Source organism: Perca fluviatilis, chromosome 20 (genome assembly GCF_010015445.1).
Source record: "Perca fluviatilis chromosome 20, GENO_Pfluv_1.0, whole genome shotgun sequence".
NCBI lineage: Eukaryota > Metazoa > Chordata > Actinopteri > Perciformes > Percidae > Perca > Perca fluviatilis.
The window spans coordinates 10,758,035-10,785,917 of record NC_053131.1 but is presented as its reverse complement, the minus strand read 5'-3'; the positions used below and the strand labels follow the sequence as shown (position 1 = coordinate 10,785,917).

At 40.8% G+C, this 27,883-nt stretch overlaps 1 protein-coding gene across 1 annotated transcript; it reads left to right on the top strand.

Moving 5' to 3' along the window:
* Window positions 1–1,419: 1,419 nt before the first annotated feature.
* dcaf5 (ddb1 and cul4 associated factor 5) lies at window positions 1,420–27,557 on the top strand. The gene is made up of 9 exons (XM_039786488.1): window positions 1,420–1,969; window positions 3,726–3,869; window positions 4,740–4,776; window positions 4,879–5,018; window positions 7,303–7,432; window positions 9,660–9,873; window positions 16,442–16,508; window positions 17,813–17,940; window positions 25,457–27,557. The coding sequence occupies exons 1-9, from the start codon at window positions 1,753–1,755 to the stop codon at window positions 26,744–26,746; spliced, it is 2,367 nt and encodes a 788-aa protein (XP_039642422.1). The 5' UTR covers window positions 1,420–1,752; the 3' UTR covers window positions 26,747–27,557.
* Window positions 27,558–27,883: the final 326 nt, after the last annotated feature.

The following is a 27,883-nucleotide window of genomic DNA, read 5'->3' as shown; positions in this document are numbered from 1 at the left end:
AACCTAAATAATGCGTCCCTTGCTAACATGGTGCTGATTCTGGTCGTACAACAACAAAAATATCTCAGTATAATGTTCACTGGAGGGAGGGAAAATCACAGTTGACTCTCAAGCACGGGTTTGAATCAATTAAAAGAAGACTACAGCCCATTTATGTTGAGCAGACATTTGTTCCTCTATAGAAAATGTTTTAGATGTTTTGTTTTTTAATGTTGTCTCAGAGAAAGGCTTGTTGAAACTGAAAGTTCCCTTAAGACTACCACTGTAATCCCAAAATTTGGAGTAATAAAACTACTATACACACTAAAATGTACTTTCCTTTCCATGTGTGAGTTGTTAAGTTAAGCTCTGTTTCCTTCATGTGAATATAAAGGCAAATATATGAGCTCCTGTTCAGTGAAGGCAACATAAGGATGTGTAAGCAAGTGTAAGCATGAACAACCAATAAAAAGTAATGTTTTAATAAAAACAATACTTTTCCTGAGGTTCAAAGAGAAAACTTATTAGTCATATCTCAATATCTTCATCAACTGAGCCGCTACTAGAATTAAGGTCATGAATACACTTTGATCCTCGGCTTTTAAACCAACAAGCGTTCAGAAAAAAATTGATATTTGAGCATCTAAGATTCCAGTAGGTACCAGTTACTTTACAAATTAAGATTTGTTATGTACAAAACCTACAAGAGCTAATAAAACATGTTTTGTTATAAATTGAAAAAAAAAACTATTTTGAAATAGTTTGAATTCAATTTTAATGCAAAAACATTTCATGTTCCAGCTGGACTATTTGCTTCTTTTAATAACTTCAGTTCATTTAATAGTTTTTGTACTATTAGTTGGACAAAAGAAACATTGTGAATGTGTCACTTTGGGCTCTGGGAGGCATTTCTCACTATTTTCAGAATGCTTACCAATCAATCATCAATCAATCAATCAATCAATTGAGAAATAAACCAATTAATCCATAATGTAAATAATCACTATTTGCAATCACTAGTAGGCTATAAAAAATTGTTTAAAAAATGAGCTCCACCTCAGCCAACTACAACAGTAAAATCCTGCTTTTACTGCATGAGCAATTATAATCTAATAATATAGTGTAGTAACAGTCACAGGGGCAATTTTTGAGTGATTTCAATTTTAAAACACTCCATTTTCCCGCATGATTATACTTAGCCTACATACTTTCACACAAGTAACATTTTTTTAATGCAGGACTTTTTTCTTGTAAGTAGCCTACGTATAGGCCTAGTAAGTTTTTATTTTATTTTATTTTTTACAGTGTGTTAATACTTTTACTTTAAGGATCTACATACTTCCACCCCTGCCAGTTGTATACCACACACCATAAGTTTGCTTCAACCTAAACATGTGACTGGTGGTGAATTTAGGTACACTTTAGACCTCTGGTAGAAACTACTTGGCATGGGTTTAATGAAAGGTGAAATTTGAAATAAGAGCCTGTTGTTGTAAATGAAAGTGGAGTAACGTTAAGGTTAGGTCCTGTGCTGGTGATGCTGAGTGACAGACAGGGGGAGAGAGAGAGATCCTCCACCGGAGCAGGAAGCTGCTGCTGGGACTGCCGAGAAGACAGAGGAGGGACAAAACAACGTCGACACCAGCGGGCAGGCAGCGGGGCTCCACCATAATGTAGACCAAACGGAGCAAGAACAACCGTGAGCCACATCAACCCAACTATTAGATGTCCACGGTGCAGTGGTGAAGAACAAAAGGCAGAGAGTATTTTTGCATGGTGATAATGAAGGAGCTGAAGGGTTGCGGTATGCGCTCCTCAGTGGGCTTTCTGTCCCGCAGAGAGCTGACTGGGCAGCCGCTCATGAAGGAGGAATTCCAGAGACGCAGGATGGCCGGGTGCACCAGCCTCTACAAGAAGGATATGCTCGGACACTTCGGCTGTGTCAACGCCATTGAGTTCTCCAACAACGGCGGAGAATGGCTCGTGTCTGGTAAGTTGACAAATCCCTCTTCCCCCCCTGACTGAGACTGTTTTAATTTGTTGTAGCATGCTAACGCTAACTAGCCGGGCAGTCAGCTGAATCTCCCTATGGGCTAGCCGATGCTAAGTTAGCCTAGCTAACCCTGCTAGCTCGCTTACGTCAAACCATACCAAACAACCAGCAGCTCAGAGAGCAGCAGCAGCAGCCCCGGACCAGTCCCATATGACAGTCCACAAGCTCATCACTTTGGCCTCTAAGTGCACATTATTTCTCTAGGATGGGTCTAATCATATCTGCCTCCTGAAACCACGAAGCTATTTATGTCCTGAGAGGATTAAAAACCATCACCTGGCCTAGTATAACAACCTGAGGCTTTCCGTTTTTGGTCTTACTTTGCACAATAGAACTGCAGTTGTATAACTTCCTACATTTAAGTAACGTTATATTAGCTGGGCTCCCCTTGACCAGGTAAGTGACATTGTTCAGATGCCCCTCATTAGCTCTGCCACTTTGATGCGAAAGAGCTTATTTGCAGACTATTGTGTAGGGCTGCAACTAACTAACTTAGATAAAACGATATTTTGATTCATAAATTATCATTGATTCTATTAAATGTCCATAAATTATGTATGAAATGTCCATTTGACAGTTTTCCACAGTCAAATGGCATTTTTTTCTCTGATCAACAATCCTAAACCCAAAGATATGAAGTTAATAACAGTCTTGGAAGAAGTACTGAGATCTTTTTAGTAGTAAAAGTGGACATATCACTAGTAGAAATACTTTGAATGTAAAGTCATACATTCAAAATGTTCCTTAAGCAAAAGTACATATTCGCAAACAGTTATTGATGCATTGGAGTGTTACATCTGGTAAAGGTGGACCTAATTTTAATTCCTCATACTAACATACATATATTCATATATGTATATGTAAATATTATATACATTTATTTATTTATATATACTTATATAATGCTTGTGATTTATCTTGGATAAATAAAAACTTTATCCAAAGATGTAACACTATCCCAACTTAACCTTTTTAACAATACATCATGATTTATTTGTTGTTTGTAGTTTGTAATATTAATCTGAATCTGCAACTACTAACTAAAGTTATCAAATAAATGTGTTGCAGTAAAAAGTAAAATATTTGCCTCCAAAATGGAGGGGAGTAGAAGTACAAAGTAGCACAAAATGGAAATACTCAAGTAAAGTACAAGTACCTTTTTTTTAAATGGTCATCAATTACCGAAATAGTTGCTGATTAATTTTCTGTCAAGCAACTAAGTAATCAACCAATTGTAGCTCTAAATCTTTCCATTTTGTTGTGATTTACTGAAGAGTTTCACCTCTTCAGGTCTCTAAAAATCGATGGCAATCAATCTAATCTGAGAAGGGAACATCTGTCTTTGGTTGAACTTCTTGCAACTCTCGACAGGGGGGTTGTACCTTAATCTAAAAGTTTAGAATCAACCGCCCTAGACCATCGACCTTTTTCACGGCAGACATGTTGACCTGCCATAGTAGGAAAAGCACAGGTGTATTCAAACCCATTAATGATGGCTGCATTCCACTTAGGAGAGGCCCTGGTATTGTGCACGCTGACTCACTGAAATAACTTACTGGGACACTTGATGGAATTGAGCCATCGTTAAGGTTATCAATTTCCTACTATGACAAGTCAAAATGTCTGCTGTGAAAAAAGTCTATAAAATGCATTTTTGTTTTGGTGTTGTGAATCCTTGTTGTCATGTCCTCAGGAGGAGATGACCGCCGGGTGCTCCTGTGGCACATGGAACAAGCCATCAGTGCTCGGTCCAAGCCTGTGAAACTGAAGGGCGAGCACCTGTCCAACATCTTCTGCCTGGCCTTTGACAGCACCAACAAAAAGGTCTTCTCTGGTGGTAAGAGAAAAGCAAACCTATCTCAGATCTCTTTCACAACAACAAGGTTTATTCCTCATCCTTGTCCTTTGACCTGTGCCGGTGTTTTTGTGGCTTGTCACTGTTGGGGGGCGTGTAGGTAAAAGGTAGATCTGATTAAATGAGAAAACGTCATTGCAATTTCGGATGCAGCAAAGTAACTAATTTAGAATGAAAAATCAAGGAGTGAAATAAAAGTTAAAAATACAAATCTTAAATGGGACCGAAAAGGGCTTGCAGAAGTGTTAGGGTTACTATATATATATATATATATATATATATAGTTGTCTATTTTTTTGTTTTATTGTATTGTCTTATGGGTATTATTTTATCTTGTCTTAATTCTTTGTCTAAGCAAAATATACTAAAAGTAAAAATACCCATTATGCAGAAAAAAGTATATTATATTTTTCGATAAGTTATTGATGCATTGGAATGTTACAGCTGGTAAAGGTGGACCTAATTTTAATATACCAATATATATATATATATATATATACAAGACGCAAGCAAGCTGTATGTTTGGTGTTTTGTTTCAAACTAAATAAAAAAAAATGTTAATCATAAAAAAAAAAAAAAGATGCTGAATTATGTTTTGGAGGCATGTGGTGAAGGCTTCTTACTGACCCCTGTCAAGCTGCCATGCAAATAAGTCGAGAGGAAAGAACATTAATAATAGTGTAGTGTATCAAGACTTTGTTGATAGATAAATAGCTAACCACACAGTTTAAAACAAGCCTGAAGGCCAAGCTAGTTTTGCATCTCAGCAGCGATGGAGGCTGAAGACGACAGCCGATCGTTGGTCCTGTGGACCTGCATTCCTTCACTGTTTGTCTGTTTGCTGTTTTGCAGGAAATGACGAACAGGTGATTCTTCACGACGTGGAGAGGTGGGTCAAATAGAACAAACCATACTCATTACTGTAGCATCAAGTCATACTCTAAGATACTGCGTTCACACTAATTAGCAATTCACATTGTTGTTCCAACAGAAGGGAAACTCTGAACGTGTTCCTGCATATCGACGCCGTGTACAGCTTGTCTGTCAGCCCGGTCAATGACAACGTGTTTGCCAGCTCATCTGATGACGGACGCGTTCTTATCTGGGACACCCGTGAACCGCCAAGTGCAGGTAAGCCGAGGAGGCATATATGTTCCTGTAACAAACGCCGAGTGTGTAAAGTTAGCTGATTTTATATGAAAACTACCCTGTACAGTGGTTTAAGGTTGCTTTCCCATCTTGGCAGTTTGGTCCATTTGAACCGAACCTGGAGCTTTTTGTAGGATAGATAGTCCAGGTTGTTTGGGGTGGGGTTTTCACATTCAAACTCAAACCCAAATACAGGAAGTGAACCAAAAAAACTGTGCATTTACTACCTGCGATTTCAACCCTGCACCCATTTACTGACCTCTATATGATTTAAGGGGCGATAACGTTCCGAACCATAACCTATTATGACCATACATTGCTTGTCGTCTGTGTGACAACACATCATAATCTCTCTCAGTAGCGATAATAAGGTTGTAATTAACACATTGTATTTTAAAGGTCTCTGTTGCAGTGAAAAGGGTGTCTAGTACCTCATGACAGGACTTAGTGAGACTTGTTGATAACTTTAAAAATGCAGTGGATCATCTTGCATGACGTCCACATCCTTCTATTTTTGAAGCCTTCCTTGTGACCAAGTTGGCCTAATAATACATTTAGCAGTAATCAGTATTCCATGTCTGCCAGCAGGCTTTGTATGTCAGTCTGTTACGCCACTCGCAGTTCGAAAAGGTGAAAGTCACGCACAAATGTTTTGCGCTTGTTTGTTAGTCAAGCTGTCTCTTTAAATATAATGCCGTCAACCTGCCAGCTGTCGTGATCTGGAATAGTGGTTGTGTCATTTGACTTGTCTATATGTTGTTGTTGTATGCTGTGTGTTGTATTGTTGTAGTTTATCTAATGTTTTAACCCATCAACCTGTTGGGGACTGCAGATGGTAATTAGCCTGCATGGCTGCATCTGGCACATTTACATGTTGGACTTTGTGCTCATGTTGATCAATGCGCGTTGTATCTTTTTAAATAAAGAAATCCTAAAAAAAAATCTATAAGTTTATATGTAAGTATAAACGAGACTAAGCGTCCATGCTAGCTGCTCTGTTCGGCTGGACTTAGGCACAGTGGTGCTTTGATCTAATGCTAATGTCAACATGCTAACATGCTCACAATGACAACTCTTAGCATACTGATGATAGGCAGGTATGTACCATCTTAGTTTAGTGTGTTTGCATGTTTACATTTGCTAATGAGCACTACAAATAAAGAACAGTACAGCCAAGGCTGATGGGGATGTCATCAGTTTTGTCATTAGATCAGTGGTAAACAAACTTTTTCTGCAGGGCCTCCCTTTTGTAGATACAAATATTTTCAAGCCCACCCCCACCTGACGAGAGAGAGAGACTAGTAGAGGAGTAGTAGATCGTTTTCTTTTCTTTTTTTAATCTAACACTTGCTTTGGCAGTGTAAACATCTGTTTCCTATATGAAGCCCCTTTGAAATGAATTGAGATCAGCTGTTTCTCAGGGAGAGATAGATATTATTGCTTTAGTTTTCATATTTGTGTTTCATATTTGCCATAAAAATAGATTTTATATAATTACTATATAAATCATCCTAATATTGTGTTAGTGTTCATATTACTGTTTAAAGAGAGAGAGGAAAAAAGTTGTAGTTGTATCTTTTATTCAGGGAAGGTTCACTGAGAGGAAGGCTCTCTTTTTGCAGAGAATGCACTGATCCCATTCACACAGTTCCACATTCATACCTGGAAGCTGCCCAGTACAACCACAGTCTGATCTGCTGGCCACTGAGCAACTCCACTGGAGGGGCACCTCAGTGGTGGTAATGAGGGAGGGACAAGCTCTGCTCTTTCACTTTACCCACCCAGATTTTATCCTGTCGGTCTGGGGATTGATCCGACGACCTCCCGGTCACAAGCTTGCTTCTTTAACCTTTAGGCCACCACTGCCCAGTGGTAGCGTTAGGTGTAGCTTCATCGTCTGCTTTACGTTTACCCGGCAGTCCATTCACAAACGTGTCCATGCTTTGCTAGCAGTGCAGCAGAACCATGCATCATTTTTTTTTTTTATATTTAGCTTCGCTACACCTACTCTATATGTAAAGTGAATTGTAAGTAGTTGTCAAGATATTTAGCTCAAAACAACAGATGTGAACGTCATGGTGGTGCTAGTTGAAAAGTTAGGGGATCGCCTGGACACCATGAATGTCAGTACAACGTTTAGTGCCAAGGTGTTATAGATATTTCAGTCCGAACCAAAGCGGTGGGCCGACAGACCGACACTGTCAGTGTTAAAGTGTCAATAATCTTGTAATCATAATTCATTTAAACACCTCCTCTCTTCCTGTAGAGCCATTCTGCCTGGCCAGCTACCCCTCGGCCTTCCACAGTGTGATGTTTAACCCTGTGGAGCCCAGGCTGATCGCCACAGCCAACTCCAAGGAGGGAGTTGGATTATGGGACATCCGCAAGCCGCGCAGGTTAGACAATTTTCCTTTCACCTTCTAAAGTTTCTATCTCTCTCGACCCAGTTTTCCAGGGGAGATTAAACCCTATTGTTACCCTTTGGAGAATTTAACATTTAGTGCAGCATCACTGAAAAATATTATAAATAAAGCACAGTGGAGGTAATGAAAACAAAGACCCACGTTGTAATTCAAGTTAGTAAAACAGACAAAGCATTTTAAAGTAGTAAAATAACGAAAAACAATTGTGAGGTTGAATAAATGCATGCCGCCGACAAAATCAAATTAGAAGTTTGTATTAATGTATTCATGTGTTCATGTACATTGTTGCTTAGATGTCATGTGTGACCAAGGTTTTATTAAATCCATTCTACTGACTATTTTAATGGTCATTTAAAAATGTGTCGTCATTCATTTAGATTTTGGACAGTCAGTCTATGAGTTGTTTGTATCGACAGAGTGCACCAGGTGGCGCTGTTGTCTTACTGTTAAACTTATCACCACTGGTCGTCTGTGTGAGGCCAACCTTCTCACTGCAGAAACCCAAATGTTTGTTGAAAACAACTCGGGCTGAGTGTGTGTCTACACATCCTCGGGTTTGGTTAGGTTTCGGTTACTCGTACACAAAAGACGACCCGTCCAGTAAAAGTAAGCACTGAGTCATTTCTCTTCCTCCACTGTTGGCTCTGTGTGTCTGCAGTGTGGGCATGTTTACAGTTAGAAATTCCCTCATCTCACTATTCAGTTTAAAAATAGATTCCGGTTGAAGAAGTGTATTTAATTTAGGCTGTTGCATTTTAATTAACCCTTGTGTTGTCTTCCCGTCGACCACGCCGCTTTTTGTCATTCTGGGTCGAAATGAAAACGTTTTTTATTTTTATTATTATGTTTTGGTCATCTTTTGACACTTTTGTGGCTTTTTTGACGTTTTGAAGCTTTTATTTCCCAAGTTCTTTGTCACTTTTTCCGATGTCTTTGTCGATTTTAGTTTATTTATTTACGTTTTTTGTTTTTTTTTAATCAAGTTTTTGTCACTTTTTCTGACTTTTTTCTAAGTTTGTCACTTTTTCTGATGTCTGATTATTTTTTAAGTTATTCTTTAAAAAAAAAAAAAAAAACAAGAACAACCTGCACATTTTTGAAGCATTTTTATCTTTTTTTTTTTTTCAAATGCTATAAAATTCTAATAAAAAACAACAACTAATTAATTGAAAATATTGAACTGATCATTTATTTTACTCTAAAAAACGTTGTATGGAACCATCCACGTTATTCTTTTTGGGCAAATTGTTAAAAGAACCCCACATTTATGATATAGAGACTTTTTGAAAATGGGTCAAATTTGACCCGAGGACAACAGGAGGGTTAAGTATTGACTAATTGATTAAGTCTCTCTACGTGTATACACATTACAGCATATCTACTGATGGTGTTGTGTGTCAGATTGCATTAAATAGTTGGCAAGAAAAGTAGATGTCTATTCAAAACTTTTCCACGTTATTTTGAAGCAACAAGATTGAACTGTGATACCTTAATTATTAGTATACGGGCAAAATCCAAACTTACTGTAAATCATTATCTTTTTGAAAACTAGTCAGGTAGAACGTGTTGACTCGTCTCCACATAATCAGTAACTCTGTTACTACTCGTTCTACTATTAACTGACATCTGCAAAGAAGGCTGGAGATACTATCATCTGGTTTTGACAGTTTATTAACATCTCCCATAACATTCACGTTTTCAGTTTCACCTCACAATGTACAATGTACCACATAGCTCCTCTCAAGGAAAATTTGGAATTATCGAACCTATCGTTCTTCTTTTGCGCCATATGGTCATCAAAGGTTTTTGTCCCACTCTAGCGAAGTTTAGAATTCTTCTAAACGTCATGTTTTTTGTTCCACTTGAAAATAAGGTATCTTGTTAACTGGACATGTGTAGTAAAAAAATGTCTTAATGTACACAACTTTCAAAATACGAACATGGAATTTAAACATCAAATAAATAATTCCCACTAATAAAAAGACTCAATGATAACTAATTCACAATCCTTTGCAATAATATGGCTTTAATAACGAGCTCAACTGCGTTAGGGATTAAGTTGTTTGGATTTGGGATGCTCCTCTCATCTGAAGTCTCAATTTATGATCGAGGCAGATTTAAAAAGCACAAAATCGAGAATTATGGTACGTACAAGTTTTACCTGATACCTCTACTGTTTGCCTTCCTTCTGTCCTCTCAGCTCATTGCTGCGTTATGGAGGCAGCATGTCCCTGCAGAGCGCCATGAGCGTTCGCTTCAACAGCACGGGCACCCAGCTGCTGGCACTGCGCCGCCGCCTGCCGCCCGTCCTCTACGAGCTGCACTCCCGCCTGCCCAGCTTCCAGTTCGACAACCAGGGCTACTTCAACTCCTGCACCATGAAAAGCTGCTGCTTCGCCGGGGACAAAGATCAGGTGGGTCATCACATCGTAACAATCCTGACCTAAAGCTGTCATCATTACAGGTAGGGATTATAGGAACTTGGTTAATCTATCTATAAATCGGGATATCGCTGTGCGTGTGTCCCCACACATGCGCAGTACAGCAGCGGGGGCGTGGAGTTGCTGCATCCCTAGAACTAGAAGACTCATTGATTGCGGTTCCCCGGCTACCGGTGTCATATATGCCAAAAAGTGGTCATCCAACAAAAACTGATTGCTGTCTACCCAACAGGCAAATACATTCGTACACAGACACGTTAGATTAATGACAGGGCTCTTGGGCTTTCCATCACATTGTTTTGTTGCCGGCAGTTGCATACATTTCTCCGGCCGATCGGCACGCGGTTAGATAAAGTCAGGGCTGGACTGGCCATCGGGAATACCGGGCATTTTCCCGGTGGGCCGACGCACTTTTGGGCCGAATCGCCGATATAAATAGGCTTTTTTTTTTGCCGGGCGGGGGCAAGCCCATAAAGAACTCACAGCGGCCCATTGGTTAATTTTCTTTATTGGCACTGGCCTGACCCAATCAAATCCAGGAACCCCCCTCCCAACTCCAGGCCGCAAATTTACGAATCCCACTATGGCCACGCCTCCAGACCCTGAGACACGAAGCTGTAATAGTTATGCTGGAAGTTTAGCATTAACGTTAAAATGGACAGACGACCACCGAAGCGCAAGGGAAGTGCAGAGAAATTACAGGAGAAAAAGATTAAGAATCTCCAGGCGGATTCCTCAAAATGTGCCAAACAACCAACCACCTACATACAGGGAAATATGTGTGTGTCTATATATATATATATATATATATATATATATATATATATATATATATATATATATATATATTTATATTTATATTTATATTTATATTTATTTATTTATTTATTACGGCTGTCAAAATTAATGTGTTAATGAGTTAACGCAATTTTTTTTTCTTCATGCGATTAACGCAAGCAGGTTCTGTGATTTTGCTCTGTAGTTTGGGAAATGAGGAAGCTGCAGCAGTCACGTTGTGGATAGTGTTGCCAATTTGGCGACTTTCTTGCTAGTAGTGACTTTTCAGACCCTCTTAGCGACTTTTAAATATATTCAAATATATTCCCATTGTAATTCATTCCCATGCATGCAGTCCACATACTCGGTTAAACAGCGCTGACATCTCCCAACGGAGTAGTCGAGTCTAAAATACCACTTAAGCATTAAACAGATAAAATGTGCGATGTGCATGTGTTAACTAGGACACTCTTGCGATTGAAATGTTTAATCGCCAGCCCTAATAGATATAGATATACTGTATTTCTGAAATGTGCAGCCATAAAAGCAATGTCTTGCATGTAAATATATTGCTCTCCAGAGTGTTATTTTGATAGAAGAAAACAAACAGTGGAGACATTGTTTTATCTGACATGGTTGCTTAAAATCTAAGGAGAATATTGGAAACATGTGGGACGAATCGAAATAAAAATAGAAAGTATGAGTTCCTTGTATGAGATTAGGACTTTTCTTAGAGTTGGAGGAACACTAGAAGCTGCTGTATCAGCCAATGGCCTCCCGTTGGTCCTCCTCAGACATGACCTCAGCCTGCAGCCATGTTTATTATGTTAACATTATGCTCTGGTGTCAGTGGAGCTCCTGGAGACTTAAAAAGTGATCCTCTACGTGAGGGAAGGGGAGGGAGGGGGGGGGGGGGCGGGAGTTTAAAGGTTGCAAAATCAGGTTAAAACTGAATAAGAAGGTTGCTGATTTTGAATCTGCTCACCTATTGCCACACTTTTGAGACCACTGATTTCTGATTGATCAGATGTGATTTCTGGTTTTAAGTGTAGTAATACCATTCCACAAGGTTTACATTTCATATCCTATAAAAACTGATTTTGTATAGTGCTGCAACTAATGATTATTTTCATTATTGATTAATCTGCTGATTATTTTCTAGATTAATCGATTAATAGTTTGGTCCTTAAATTTTTAGAAAATAATGTAAGATTTCTATCCCAGTATCTCAAAGTCCAAAGGGATGTCTTCGCCATATTTGAAAAGCTGAAACAGCATTTTCTGCCATTTTGCATGAAAAATTAGTTTTATCGATTATTTTTCTGCCGATCGACTAATCGATTAGTCAACTAATCGTTGCAGCTCGAATGATGTAGTATCCCTCATGCCCTGTGTATGTCGCTCTCAGTACATGTACACTGTTAAAGGCCAAGCAGCAGCTCAGGTTTTGATCATATACAGTAAATGACTAATTATTATTATTATTATTATTATTATTATTATTTATTATTATTATACATAGTATGTATATAATTATGTCCAACTAATGAAGAATACTGACCATTTTTTATGTTTCTCAACTGATATTTAAAAGTATACGTATACCTGGTTACTCCTGTGTTGACAAAGAGTACTAATGTAACCAAGGATGAAGCTTCGGGGTGTAGTTTTTAGAGAAGTTCTGATACTATTTTTACCCTCTCCATACTGATTTCTGATTTCCTGAGTTTGCGTATTGGCCAAAACCTAATACCGATCCGATTCCAGTGTGATTGATTGGTGTATGGCCTGTCTCAGGTTAAACCCTTTGTGAAACATGAACAAATGCATACAGAGAATAAAAGCCATATAACTGTCTTATATTATCGAGTTTGACAGTCAGTCATAACAGAAAATAACCTACTTTTATTAAAAAAAATTCGGGGCTAATTAGGGCTGGGCAGTCGATATATGAGGCTAGATATCGTCTTAAATTTTGGATATCGTAATGACATGACATTACATCATTGTTCTCTTTTCCTGGTTTTAAAGGCTGCATTACAGTAAAGTGATGTCATTTTATGAACTTAGCAGACTGTTCTAACTGTTCTATTATTTGCCTTTACCCACGTAGTCATTGTATCCACATTACTGATGATCATTTATCAAAACTCTCATTGTGTAAATATTTTGTGAAAGCACCAATAGTCAACACTACAATATCGCCGCAACATCGACATGGATGTATTTGTTGAAAAATATTGTGATATAATACAATACAATACAATCCCAGCATTTTAGGCAGTATCGCAGGCATTTCTGAAACCTGTATCAGAACAACACTAACAGTTACTGGGATCATTTGGATTTGATAACGACAGTCAATCAATAGTCCAAAATGCTAATATGGGTGCTGAATCCTTGAAGACGTATAAAAAAATGGTCCGTTGGACAGATCATCCAAAGTACACTGTAACATCCTTTTGAAAGTCCTGTTTTTGCTGACCGCCAGTGGTTTAACTTCTCACTGTGCTGCAGTGATGTACAGTGCTAAGCGTAAGTGAATACACCTATGCTAAAGTTGACTAAAAAGGAATAAAAAAAAAAAATCTTTTGGAAATTGATCTGAATGCCTTAATTAAAAAAATGAGGAAAAATCCAACCTTTAAGGACACCAATTTTCTTTGTGAATGAATAATGTATCGTAAATAAATGAACGTTTTTCCTTTTTAAAATATACACACCCACAAAATCACATACCCTTCACCATACCTAGATATTGGCATGAGGTACTTTCCATAAAATCATCTCTCAATGCAAATCAAACCAGCTATTAGGCTAAATGAAATAAAACCATGCCAATCTCTAGGTATGGTGAAGGGTATGTGATGATGTGGGGCTATTTTAATTCCAAAGGCCAAGGGAACTTTATCAGGATGCATAGTATCCTGGATCACTGAAATAACTGGCCTTTTAAAAATAAAAATCTGCCTGCCTCTATGGGAATTTAACTTAGGGGTGTACTTACTTATGCCCCCTGTATTTTAAGGAAGAACATTTATTTATTTACGATACATTATTCATTTACAAAGAAAATTGGTGTCCTTAAAGGTCAGATTTTTCCTCATTTTTTTAATTAAGGCATTAAGATCAATTTCCAAAAGATGATTTTTTTTTTTGTCAACTTTAGCATGGGTGTATTCACTTATGCTTAGCACTGTAGAGCAGTGTACTCCATGATATGTCAGTAGACTGTGACATCACTGGTAGTTGTTAAAGATGCATCAGAGCACATTTCTGACCACATCCAACAGTGATGCTGGGTGTGCTCAGAGGTGCAACCGATTTTAAAACTCTTAATCAGAGAGGTCGGTGAACCACTGCTTTTCAGCCTGGTATAACTAGTATTAATAACCACTTTTTTAAATTCTCATTATAGACTAAAAGCTGCAGTGAAACAATTTGAACCACTAGGGGCCAGAAAACTCCAATGCCTTGTAGAGTTTAGCCATACATGGCCATATGTATATGACCATACAAACCATACAGTATATACGGTTACATGATATAAATCTGTCAACCAGAGATATTGCTCTATTGTCTATAGCAGTCTTTCTCAAATGGGAGTACTGCAGGGGGTACGAGCTATTTTTAATTAAAAAAATATCAGTCATGCATAATTCCTAAAATAATTAAACACTGTAATAATGAATCAATTTAGTGATTCTTAACATTTGAAATGTAGCATTTGAGTGTTTTTAATGTTGTTTAGTAAATCAGACACTTATGCAGAGCTCTATTGTCCCTCTTTATATAGGCATTTTATTCTACCAAAACTGTTTTGTTCTGCACAGAGGATACTTGGATGAAAAAATATACAAAAATAACAAAAATATTTGAAAACAGTTTGAGAAGCACTGCTCTAAACCATGGTATTTCTTTGATATATCTGGTTGTATTGGACCATTGTGGGCAATATTGTAAGTCAAAGATCATTGATCAGGATTGTTTTGTGGCAATACTTAGTAGATTGTTGCACCATATTTGATGATTTTCCAGAAGATGTACTAAAAAATGTACTTACACGGTGACAATCTGAGTCATATCACCCCCTTCTACTGCATGTGAACTTATGGGCTAAGTGGTATTTTGGAGTGTTGTGAGAGCCACTGGGAGCTGTACTTTCAGTGTGAGATGAAAACTGGATAATTTCTTCAACCAAAAAGTAAACTTTAGAAGCATTATGGCCAATATGTCATGGAGTGTAAACAAAGGATGTGTATGCTAGTAAGTACAGCACAGTTTAGAGGTAAAGAGAAGAGGTGGCAAAGGAAACTATAACATATGAGCAGATGATTTTGCTTAAGTGAGAGCTTTATCCCCTGATTGCTCTCACGGCACAGACAGAAAGTTTTCAGAAACTTCCTCATGTAGACCCAGAACCACAGACAGCAGAGGATTTTCTCAGAATGATGTGAAAGCAGAGGTGCAGGGTGACGACTAACCACACAAAAATGATGGAAAGGAAAGAGGAGGGGGGAGTTATGGGTGTGACATTCCTGCTTGACGTGTCCTCTGGGAACTGGAGGCTGAGCACACAGGTGTTGTGTTCAGAGTGTGTTCATGTGCCCTGGAGCTACAGTTCTCTGAGTTCCACAAGAAGGGTACTCAGAGAGTGCATATCTCCGCCAAGGCCATGCCCTATCTCGCAGTGTTAACAAAAGTAAAAAATAATTAGTGTATCCGCCCCGTGATTCGTACACCGCTCCAAAACGTAATGGGTTCTTACTTGGCCCATGCTACACCCTTCCACTAAGTTTCATGGAAATAATATGATTTTTCGTCACTGCAGAGCATTTTATGTTGGTTCCTTTTTATAATAGATAAAGACATCTGAAAGAAATGTTATTTTACACAAAAAAGTAATAGTCACTCGAGCAAGTCCTTGAAAATACAGAATCCTTGGCAGATAAAAAGGCAGAAAAATAATTCACAACTTGACAGAATGTCAGAAATCCAGCGGCACGGGACAAAGCCAAAAATCAAATGTAAATAATTCGACAATAATGTTCCTCCAGATGGTAAAACAAAGCTAGACAGACACTTCAATTGAATAGAAATGTGCTAAAAGAAAGAAGAAAGAGCATAAATAAAAGGAGGAAAGAAAGGTGGAAAAATATTTTTAAGAAGGAAGTCATTCTGGTGTGGATGCTTACGAAGTCAGTTTGCTTTTGCTATGGCTATAACATTAGCTGTGATTGAGACTGGCTGGCCACTCTACAGCACATATGGTAGTAACACCGGCCAAGACAGCATTGTACAGCCGGACACTCCTGCCAGGATTTGAACCAGGTATTTCAGATATTAGTCTGTGCAAAAAAGTCCGCTTTTAGCCCTTCTTTCTCTACATGTCGCATTTAGATAGATGGATAGATAGATAGATGTATGTATGTATGTATGTATGTATGTATGTATGTATGTATGTATGTATGAGAACCGAGCCTATCCCCTCACTCTGGCTCTGTCCAAACTTACCTGAAGCGACAGCTTTAAGTGGAACCATCTGTTTACAAAGTCTCAGAACAGTTCAGACGAGGAGCAGGAGCCGTGTTGGGGTCAGACTGTCATCACATGTCAAGAGCGTGTTTTGATCCACATTATGAGACCAAGCGCTGCGATAAGATCCAGTGCTTTTGGGCCAGATATTATTACGCCCCCCAGGGGTGTGTGTGTGTGTGTGCGTGTGTGTGAGATCTCTAAACATAAATATTTTTTCTCCCCTCAGTACATCTTGTCTGGGTCCGATGACTTCAATCTCTACATGTGGAAAATCCCAAAGGACCCAGAAGAAGGTGAGTTACTTATTCTGACTGCATATTTATTAGGGCTGGGGCGATTTGCTTTATTCCCAATTCGATTCTTTCACGATACATGGCATTTGTGTTGTGATTTCGTGAATTGCGATTCGATAGTCTTGAGTATTGCGATTTTCTTTTCCTTAATTTCTAAAAACGAATTGTTTTCTAAAAAGAATGCACATCACATGTCATTTATTTCATTTGTAAAGAAGTAACATGACATGGATTTTCTGCATTTTCTGCTTTCGCTCTGTTTTGCTGGAAACGGATATGATGTAGCATCAGCGGTACCGTATAAACAGAAAATATTTAGGGGAATCATTGGTTTAAAAAAAAATGGGGAAAACAAATACACAAAATTGATTCTGGAAAAGAAAAGAAAAGAATAGATCAAAAAAAAAAATGGTTGCAAAAAAAAAATCACGACACATCACGTGACAAAGTCCCATGGTGAGATTGTTAATTTTCTTCTGTCTACTCTGCTAAATAGTTTGTTTTCTTGATGGTTTTGGGTTGTTTAAGTTGACACTGTTTATCAGAGAGAGTTTTCAGGACAAAGTTTTGGTGACTGCTGCAAGGTTAAAGATTTCCGTGGCGTCAGGGTAGGCAAAACAAACATGATTGGCCTCCAGTCGCTGTAGGTTTCAGCCCCAGAAAGAATGGTGGACGTGTCTGTGCTCTTTGCCAGTGAGCCTCAGCCCAGACTGTGGCTTGCCCCTCAGTTCATTTGGTTACAATATACTTTCCAGCCTTGAGTAACGATCGGATATCCTATATCAACAGTTTGTCTCTTTTTGTCTTAGGTCGGTTTGAGTTCTTACTCGTATCGAAGTGCATCAACTTTTCTTGAGGTTAAATGTTTTCACCAGTCCAAACTAACTAAAAAACAGCAAAGGTAAAAGCTGAAAAGTTCCAAAAAATAACTGCTCCACATGCAGTAGGGTTACAGTAAACATGCCTCAAATCGAATTAGTTTGGGAGGAAAATCCCAAAAATGAAACTATCCAAGAATGTGGTCGTTTGTAGCTCTGACACATTTTTGGATTTTTTTTATTTTCCCCGGAGTTACTCACGCTGAAAATATGTGCACTGGGCCTATTTGGTGTCCGACTAATAGCATATTCTGAGGATGACATTACTGCCATATTTCACAGTCTGTATTTTTGTTCTGAAGAGGGCTGGTTGGGTTCGTTTTGAATGAATCCTTGACGCTGACTTGTATATCTGTGACTCTGAGCTCATGTGTTGTGTCTGCTAGTACCACATTAAACAAACTCCCATCGTGCGCTTTCTTCTAGGAGGAGCTGGTCGCGTGGTAAACGGGGCTTTCATGGTCCTCAAGGGTCACCGCTCCATAGTGAACCAGGTTCGCTTCAACCCTCACACCTACATGATCTGCTCCTCTGGCGTGGAGAAAGTCATCAAGGTTGGTCAATGAATATCGCTGCTGTGTTTTGAAGAAAGAAGGCACAGGCCATGGTCACATTTGCTGTCTTTTTTTATTTTATTTTTTTACATGAAAAAGTTGAATAGGGCGCTTTTGTAGTTTTAAAAAAAGAAAGCAAGCTGGCAGCGTTTTGGTTCCAAAAAGCAGCCGAGAGCGTCCTTGGTTGCTATTCCGATAGTATCCAAGAGTGCTATGTGGAGCGGTGCTAGATGAAACAAATGGGTCGAGCGACCTAGAGAATGAACAGAGAGAGGGAGCGGTGCTACTACTGACTCTAGATAAAACAACCGTCACTCCCTGTGCTCCGACACCAGCACAAGTCTATCTATCGGCACCTTCTCCATTGTTTTTCATGTTGTTATGGAAACGACAAGTCTCGCTTGTCATTGGTCAGCTGTCAAAAAAGGCTCTCAGAGCTACAGAAAAAAAAACTTCAGCAGTGGGCGTTTATCAAATCTGAAAGATTAAGGGACTGGCAATGAGTAATGAAAATGGCCCAACTGGAGGGGCAGTACCAAGCATGCATTTGAAAATCTCACTACACGCAATTGGATAACACTACGACCAATCACAACAATACACGGGGTGACGTATCCAGAGCGTACCCATACGCTTACTTACCAGCGGAGCTAACTGGTAGATTAAACTCTTAGCTACCAGCGGAGCTAACTGGTAGATTAAACTCTTAGCTACCAGCGGAGCTAACTGGTAGATTAAACCCTTGGCTACCAGCGGAGCTAACTGGTAGATTAAACTCCTAGCTACCAGCAGAGCTAACTGGTAGATTAAACTCTTAGCTACCAGCCGAGCTAACTGGTAGATTAAACTCTTAGCTACCAGCAGAGCTAACTGGTAGATTAAACTCTTAGCTACCAGCCGAGCTAACTGGTAGATTAAACTCTTGGCTACCAGCGGAGCTAACTGGTAGATTAAACTCTTGGCTACCAGCAGAGCTAACTGGTAGATTAAACTCTTAGCTACCAGCTGAGATAACTGGTAGATTAAACTCTTAGCTACCAGCCGAGCTAACTGGTAGATTAAACTCTTAGCTACCAGCCGAGCTAACTGGTAGATTAAACTCTTAGCTACCAGCAGAGCTAACTGGTAGATTAAACTCTTGGCTACCAGCGAGCTAACTGGTAGATTAAACTCTTGGCTACCAGCAGAGCTAACTGGTAGATTAAACTCTTATCTACCAGCGGAGATAACTGGTAGATTAAACTCTTAGCTACCAGCCGAGCTAACTGGTAGATTAAACTCTTAGCTACCAGCCGAGCTAACTGGTAGATTAAACTCTTAGCTACCAGCCGAGCTAACTGGTAGATTAATCTCTTAGCTACCAGCCGAGCTAACTGGTAATTTTACTTTTAGCTACCAGCGAGATAACTGGTAGATTAAACTCTTAGCTACCAGCTGAGCTGCTAACTGGTAGATTAAACTCTTAGCTACCGAGCGGAGCATAATGCAATCGAACGAAGTAATACCGAAAAGATGAAACGATTTCAGCGCCGTCTTCTGTTCCTCCTTTTAGATAAAAAGATAAGTCTAACTCGTTCATTGTAGTGTCCAAAGCCATTTCAAACGACTGGTGTTCATCCGTAGCCATCTTGCAATGTTTACTAATGACTTTGATTTCACAGTGCTGTCGTCATCTGTTTAGCTCGCCTCTGGCCCGCCTATATCAGATGTGATTGGTGCAGCTCGGCTACAAGGGCATAGTTAATGAGCATCATTACCAATGCCGGAGTGACTCGCTGAGCAAATTCAAAACTCTGGATTTCCAGGGCAGCAGGATGATGCAATGGTTGGAGAAATTGTTCTCTAAGTGGGCAGACTAAGGCCGGTTACACACTGGATGCGTCACGCGAGCGTGTCAGCTGCGTGGCGTGTCCGTTCATATTTCGGCTCCCATGTTAACAGGTTAGAGCTTATACACTGCCTTATACACAAGCACGTCTCAGGCGTGGCTCGAGCCGCGCTGAAAACGCGTGCATGCTAGAAATAGAACCGACGCCTATTTTTCACGCAAGCGTGTTGGAAGCCTTTCCAGGCAAAATAGAATAGGAAAAGATGTTGTGTCATATGTCATTTAGACACAAATACATATTAATAAATGACATGTTGATGTTTGAAAGTCTCTAGGTTTTGATATAAATGCAGATATAAATGTAATTTAAAAAAACTAAAAAATCGATTTTCTAGTATCTAGTAACAAAATATTCTGTAGCCTATTTTGCCGTCAATACTGCCAACGTTGTCTTTTCTGTAATCAAATCAGTATATATTTATATTTAACATGGTATTTCATTTTATCAATGGGAAACATACATGTGTCCAGACAAGGTGAGCAGCAGCAGCGCAGTTTCAGACACGTTTCTGGTGTGTAAAGACATAGAAAAATCCACGCAGCTGACACGCAACAGAAACTCCACGCTCACGCCACGCAGGCAGTGTGTAGCCGGCCTAAATTTGAGTCTGTGTCCTTGGATGTTCAGACAGTAGACGTGCCCTTAAGTGAGACATTGATCTCCAATGACACGCCGCAGTAACTGCCTGAGCTCTTCCCTCTGTGGAGCGGGGAATGAAAATGGATGGATTTCCCCCTTTAATTGACTGTCGTCTGTAACAGATGACGTTGGGCAGGGTTCAAAAAACTGGGTCATGGGATGGGAAGACATGAATGGTTCCACAGATAACAGTATTCCTGAAACCAGAGCCAGACTGTGATAGACCGTCAGGCTTTCTAGCCTGGATCAAAAACCGGAGGCTTCATAAGAGAATGAGTATATCAAGTGTTACTGCCAACACTTTCACTCTAGCTTAACCTTGATTAGGCTGCAACATCAGTTTTATATTTTATAGTTCAAATACACAACATTAAGATTTTGTTGGAATAACAGTAGCACACAGCAGCTGCATGTGCTGTATTTCTGAGTCACTGTTTTTGTCCTGGTGCTGACCTTTATGAATAAACCAGGCAGCATTTGGAGATGGCTGAATGGCTCACTGAGTTAAAACCAGTCAGTTATTTTTCCGTTCATAGAAACACAACACATTAAGGGCCCTATTTTATTTAAATTGACAACCGCGTCGGTCTTAAACTAGCAAAGACAGTCTTGCGTCAGGCTTTGCGCTGCGCTGGGTGCAAGATAGGGCCCTTAAGATGTAACCATACACTCAACTCCCGATTCAATATGATTTGACGATTTTTTTTTTATGGTCACAATACGAATTTCTCACCATTTTTTATTTTTAAACAGAATGAGCTGCAGACAAATGACTGAAAAACATTCCTTTATTTATATATACTGTGCAAAACAACAGATGTGTCCGCCAATTAAAGTGCAACTGAAATTGTATTTTATCCTAAATAACAAAAATGAAAAAAATAATAATAATTAGATTTTCAAAACAAATCCCACATCAAAATAACTAAATGAATAGAAATAAAAATCTCTTCAAAGAAATAAACTAAGAAGACGCAGTGATCTCTGAAGTCAAAGTGAAATCTAAAGTAGATTTAGGGAAACGTCCCAGGTCGTTTAAAAATTGCATCGCGATTAATAAAAAAAAAGAAGAAATTATGTCAACTGCTTGTAATCTTTACACATTTATATTGATTTTTAATTGATTCACGATGCACTGTTGCACCTCGAGAACACATGTTGTTTTGTTATCCTTTGCAGGATCAATCAGTGAGCAGCCCACTCCCCGTGTGTGTGTGTGTGTGTGTGTGTGTGTGTGTGTGTGTGTGTGTGTGTGTGTGTGTGTGTGTGTGTGTGTGTGTGTGTGTGTGTGTGTGTGTGTGTGTGTGTGTGTGTGTGTGTGTGTGTGTGTGTGTGTGTGTGTGTGTGTGTGTGTGTGTGTGTGGAATTAGTCCCTTCAGTTCCTTAAGTTTTGTAGCTGAAAATAAGTGCAAGTAATAAAATAAGAGCACCTTAACATGATTAACGGCTCGACACACCTAACACAATACGTCCCACAGGCTGGATGGGCGTCCTGTCCCGTTGATATCGTGGTTTATGTCTGTGCAAATATATATTTTGTCACATGAAGTTGCATTTGACAGTATGAAACTGAATTGCCAATTTGTCCCAAAATACAGTAAAATCTTTGGTAATTACAGTTTAATTAGGTGTGTCTAAAATGCTTCCTCATTCTCTCTCGGTCTTAATTTGAATAGACTTACTCGTCCAACTGAAACCTTTATCGGGTTAAGGTAATCAGAAAATGTTATTTCCTACTCCGATTATTAAAATCCATATAGTACAAGGAGAAACCGTTCACACAGAAGGGTGAGAAAGCTGCAGCTTCCTCTTTGTCAGTACAGTAACACAATCGCTCTGTTTTGTACATTTTACTGTACAGAGTGAAAGGTGATACAGGTCCAGGTGTTCTGTAAAAAAAAGGCTATAAATAACTGGAAATCTGTCAAAATTGACCTTGGACTCTCCACTTCACCCCGGACCTTCCACCAGGCCCGTCTGCGCTGTGTTCCGGCTGCGCCGCGGTTTTGTTCCGTCCTCCGCCACACGCCATACCACACCGGGAGCGTCTTGCCTGCCTGACTCTCAGATTTTATTGTCTCTTATAAGTATGTTACAGAACAATCACGTGTTTATTAAGCTAGTATCTACCTTCCACTCCAAGAACTCCTGCAGTTAAACTCCATGCATGCCTTCTCTTTTCTGGCGTGGTCCTTTAATGGAAAGGATCTGTAGACTGGGTAAACCCAGCCCGATCTGCCGGCGATTTGATTTCGCCCTGCAGCTCAGGCTGGAAACCTGTCCGTTTATCTATCCTGCTTCCATTACAAATCTGCGTGGGATGTGTGTGAATTTCCCACACCAGGAGTAATTTATATAGTTCTATTATTATTATTATTATTATTATTATATAGCGGTCGATTATCTGTTCAAAAACATTTTCTATGTAAAATGTTCTATTAAAGAAAAGATAGAAAATAAATATTTGTGTGTTCTGTAAAGTGGTTAGAAAAAATTTAATTGGTATCGGCGAAAATCGGTATTGGCAGCTCAAACTCAATGAAAAATCGGACTCGGCCTGGAAAATTGTAATCGGTGCATCTCTAGCGGGGACCAATCACAGACTGGCTTATCCACCTGGCGCGCTATTGGCGGGTTTAACACGACGACGATAGAGAAGCGACGGCAAGCAGCTTTTTGTTTACGTTCAACATGGCGGCCACCGTAGCGATCAAAGGCAAGTTTTAACTGAAAACGGAACAGAAACGGAAACTTGCCTTGGAACAATTCCTACATAAGAAGGGTGGGTTTGCGTTACTGCCGACCGGCTTTGGTAAAAGCCTAATTTACCAGCTAGCCCCGCTGGTGGCCGAAAGAATGGAGCTCAGCTCAAACCCCGTTGTTGTGGTCTGATTGGTTGAAGGACTATCCAATTGCGTACAGAGTCATTTGAACTGTGCCCTTTGATCCCACCTCTTGTGCAGCAGAAGAGACAGAGCAGACTCCCCAGACTAATGGTGCGTTCTTTTTGTCTTGTAATCGCAACTAGTAGCTCGAGTGTGACGTCACATCCATGTCGGAAAACGAGTTACCGTGGGTTGTTGCGTTCTTTTTGTCACACAATACTACGAGTTGGAGAAAAGATGGATTTTTGTAACATTTTTAGTAACATTTAGGATTCTATTCACCCAGTTATTGACATATTACACAACTATATTTCACAGTTTGATACATGAAAATTACGTTTTGATTAACGTTAACGTTAGGCTACTGCTCTGCTTTCTGCTCAAGACTCGGCTTAAAGCCGTTGTTGTCATATAGCAACCGAGCGTCTCAGCTGCACAAGCTACAAAATAACTAATCAGGCGGTGTTTAACTCATAATAAGACTGTAGCGACATGCCTATAGGTAGCAGTATACAGCGCTATGTTTAACTCATAATAAGACTGTAGAGACATGCCTATAGGTAGCAGTACACAGCGCTATGTTTAACTCATAATAAGACTGTAGAGACATGCCTATAGGTAGCAGTATACAGCGCTATGTTTAACTCCTAATAAGACTGTAGAGACATGCCTATAGGTAGCGGTATACGGCGCTATGTTTAACTCCTAATAAGACTGTAGAGACATGCCTATAGGTAGCGGTATACAGGCTATGTTTAACTCCTAATAAGACTGTAGCGCATGCCTATAGGTAGCAGTATACGGCGCTATGTGTGCGACTTCTTCATTTGGTTACAACAAAGACAAAAGTGCTTAAAACTGTAGAAAACCACAATGTTTACTACGTGTGATGCGACGTAGCCATCTTTGAAAGTGAGCTCGGGGTCCTCTGAGTTCAGACGACTTGACGAGTCGTAAATACGACCTCGGGGGCGTTCTTTTTGCAACTTCCGGGTCGTAACTCCGGAAAACAACTCGTAAAACGACTTCGGTGGACAAAAGTCCACCGAAGGTCGTATTTACGACTCGTCAAGTCGTCTGAACTCAGAGGACCCCGAGCTCACTTTCAAAGATGGCTACGTCATGCATCACACGTAGTAAACATTGTGGTTATCTACAATTTTAAGTACTTTTGCCTTCTTTGTAACCAAATGAAGAATAGTACACATAACGGCTATACTACTACCTATAGGCATGTCGCTACAATCTTATTATGAGTTAAACATACGCTGTATACTACTACCTATAGGCATTCGCTACAGTCTTATTATGAGTTAAACATAGCGTCTATACTGCTACCTATAGGCGTCGCACAGTCTTATTATGAGTTAAACACCGCCAGATTAGTTATTTTGTAGCTTGTGCAGCTGAGACGCTCGGTTGCTATATGACAACAACGGCTTTAAGCCGAGCCTTGAGCAGAAAGCAGAGCAGTAGCCTAACGTTAACGTTAATCAAAACGTAATTTTCATGTAGGCCTATCAAACTGTGAAATATAGTTGTGTAATATGTCAATAACTGGGTGAATAGAATCCTAAATGTTACTAAAAATGTTACAAAATCCATCTTTTTTTTTTTTTTTTTTTTTAAAAAGGAACGCCAACAACCCGCAGGTTATTCGTTTTTCGACACGGATGTGACGTCACGCTCGAGCTACTAGTCGCGATTACAAGACAAAAAGAACGCACCATAACGTTCAGTCTTAAAAGATTGATCTGTGGTGTCCTAATATGTTTTTCCACCTCCAAGATGAAACTTGTCGTCCGTGGTGTTGTAGAGGAGACATGTATGATATTGGGGGGGGGGGTTTAGGTAAATTGACTTGACGCGTGAAAATATTCCTGCCGCATATCTTTAGCGGAGATCCGCTTCACGCATGCTTCTATAGTGGGCACTTTTTCTCCATTTTTTTTTTTTTTTATTCTGCCTTATTATCTGTCCAACTTTAAATAATTTTTCTTTGTCTCCATCCTCTCCCTTTATCATCCTGTCCTTCGTAACTTCATTCCTCCATCCACATCTCTGTCCACTCCTCCTCCCCATCTGTCTCTCCGTCCGTCTCAGGTGTGGAGTCCCTACCAGCAGCCCGAGAGTCTCGGCGACCTGGAGGGCCGCGTGGAGGACAAGTCCCGCAGCCTCTACACCCACGAGGAGTACATCAGCCTGGTGCTGAACAGCGGCAGCGGCCTGTCCCACGACTACGTCAGCCAGTCCATCCAGGAGGACCCGCGCATGATGGCGTTCTTCGACTCGCTGGTGCGCCGAGAGATCGAAGGCTGGAGCTCCGACTCCGACAGCGACCTGAGCGAGGAGGCCATCATGCAGCTCCACGCCCGGGGACGCCGCGCCACCAGGGCCACGCCCGCTCCTCCGGCCGCCGTCCCTGCAGCCGCTCCCCACAGCGACTCGGACAACTCGTCGTCGTCCTCTCTGGCCGGACCCGGCGCCTCCGGAGGGGAGGAGCGAGCCGCGGCGGAGGCGGAGGAGCGGCCGAGGAGACGGAGCAGGCGCCAGCGGCATCAGTCGGGCTTCCTCGTCAACGAGGACTCGGACTCCAGCGAGTTTTGGCTGGACCCCATGCCCCGGCCGCGCTCCCCGAGCCCCAGGGACAACTCCACGCTGTCCAGCCCCCCCTCTTCTCCTTCGCTGCCCGCCGGAGCCTCCAGCTCCTCCACTTCCACGTCCAGCTCCAGCAGCGACGACGAGGAGCGGCGCAGCGCGGTGAGGCGGCGCAACGTCACGAGGCGCCGGCGCACGCACGTGGTCTCCAGAGCCGGGGACCGACCCGAGTCCGCGCAGACTCTGTTCTCGGCCGTCGACTCCTGCAGTTACCCATCGATATCGATCGAGGACCTGACGTCATCGTCCGGCGAGGCGCAAAACTCCCTCCAAATCAAGCCCGGCGCCAAAGACGAGGACAAATGTCTGAGCCCTTCGGACTTTGTCTGTCTGAGTCCAGTCATGTCCTCCGAGAGCCAAGGGAGCGACAAGACGGAGCTGGAAAGACACCCGGCCGCGTCTCAGCGCTCGCCGGACGGCCGCAGGACTGAAGAGAGCGCCGCTCTGGACAGCTCTGATAGCGGCGAGGCTTGCAGCAGCTCGGCGGCTTTAGACGGTAACTCCCCGAGCCGGCGGAGCCCCGGGGTGAACGGGCGACACCGGACCGTAGCGCCTCACGTGAGAGAGAACCTCCACGTCTCCTCAGAATCCGAGGAAGAGCCCGGCGTCACACCCGAAGACACCCGGCCGCAGAGCGAGAAAGGCCCGGCACAGAGCGCTCTGAAGCGGACTCACGTGGGACCGGAGGAGGGCGAGTCAGGCTCCTCTCCCTCAGAGAAGAAGTTAAAAACATAACGACAACTCCTTCTCACCTCGGAAAGAAGTCATTTGTTAACCGACTTAATTTAGGAAGTGGGTTTTCTATGGGTTTCTACAACTCGGCTTTTTCATTTTGCGTCTTGTAGTCGCGTGGCACGCCACGTGAACTCATGCTGATTACGAACACAAGACGTTAAGGAACTAAAAAAAAAAAAAAGAAAAAGAAAAAAAAGAAAGTGCTGTTAATTTTTGTTGTTTACGAACAAATGAATTGGACAATGTCATCCTTCTTTTTTGGTCAAACCAGGGATGACAATAAAAGATGTAAAATATAAAACACGAGTTAAATATTGTTGATAGCTAATGGCGTTTTTGAAGCGAAGCCATTTTATTTTCCTGCGGCATCAGTGTATGTTTCTCATGCTCTGGTTGGGGCTGGTTGAGAGCTCCACCCAGGATTTGAGACCCCTCCAACCATAGCAAAAGAAGAATGCTTATGGAGGACAAAAGCTTTGCAGCATTTTTTTTTTCTTTTCTTCATTTCTACTTTCTTCGTTTCATACTGAGCGTAAATCTTATTGGGCTTATTTTCATTTGTTTTAAGTGATTCTCGGTTGAGACTGCTTCAGGGTGTCTGAAGAATTGACTGTGTCTGTGTGAAATCTTAAGGAGCACCAGTTGTTTAAGCTGTGCATTTGAAAATGATGCTTTCAGTGTCTCCGAAATTATTTTTTTTATTTTATTTTTTTGTCCCATTATCTACTTCTACCCCCCTGGGTACCATTTACAAGCCAGCGCTCGCTTTTGTTTTCTTGCAATTAAAGAATAATTTGTTCTCCAGTGACAACACCACAGCTTCTTCCTAAGGCTTCGCTGATTCACAACACAGTCTGAAATATTGACTTTTTCTGACACGCGTCTGTCTGAAATGAGGGGGAATTATGTTATGTTGCTGTATATCTGAGTCCTTAAAACTACTTCTCGCCAACAGAGTTACCATGGCAACACAGCTTCAACTCTCCCGTGAAAGAAACCTGTTCAGCTGGTCGTGACCTTCAGTAGCCAATGCTGGCCAGAATAGAATATTTGATTGACTCGACTGAAAGCTAATCTTTGTTGTCATTAAGAGAATGGTTAAATCAGTTATTACTATAGCAGGCTGCCACTCTGAAT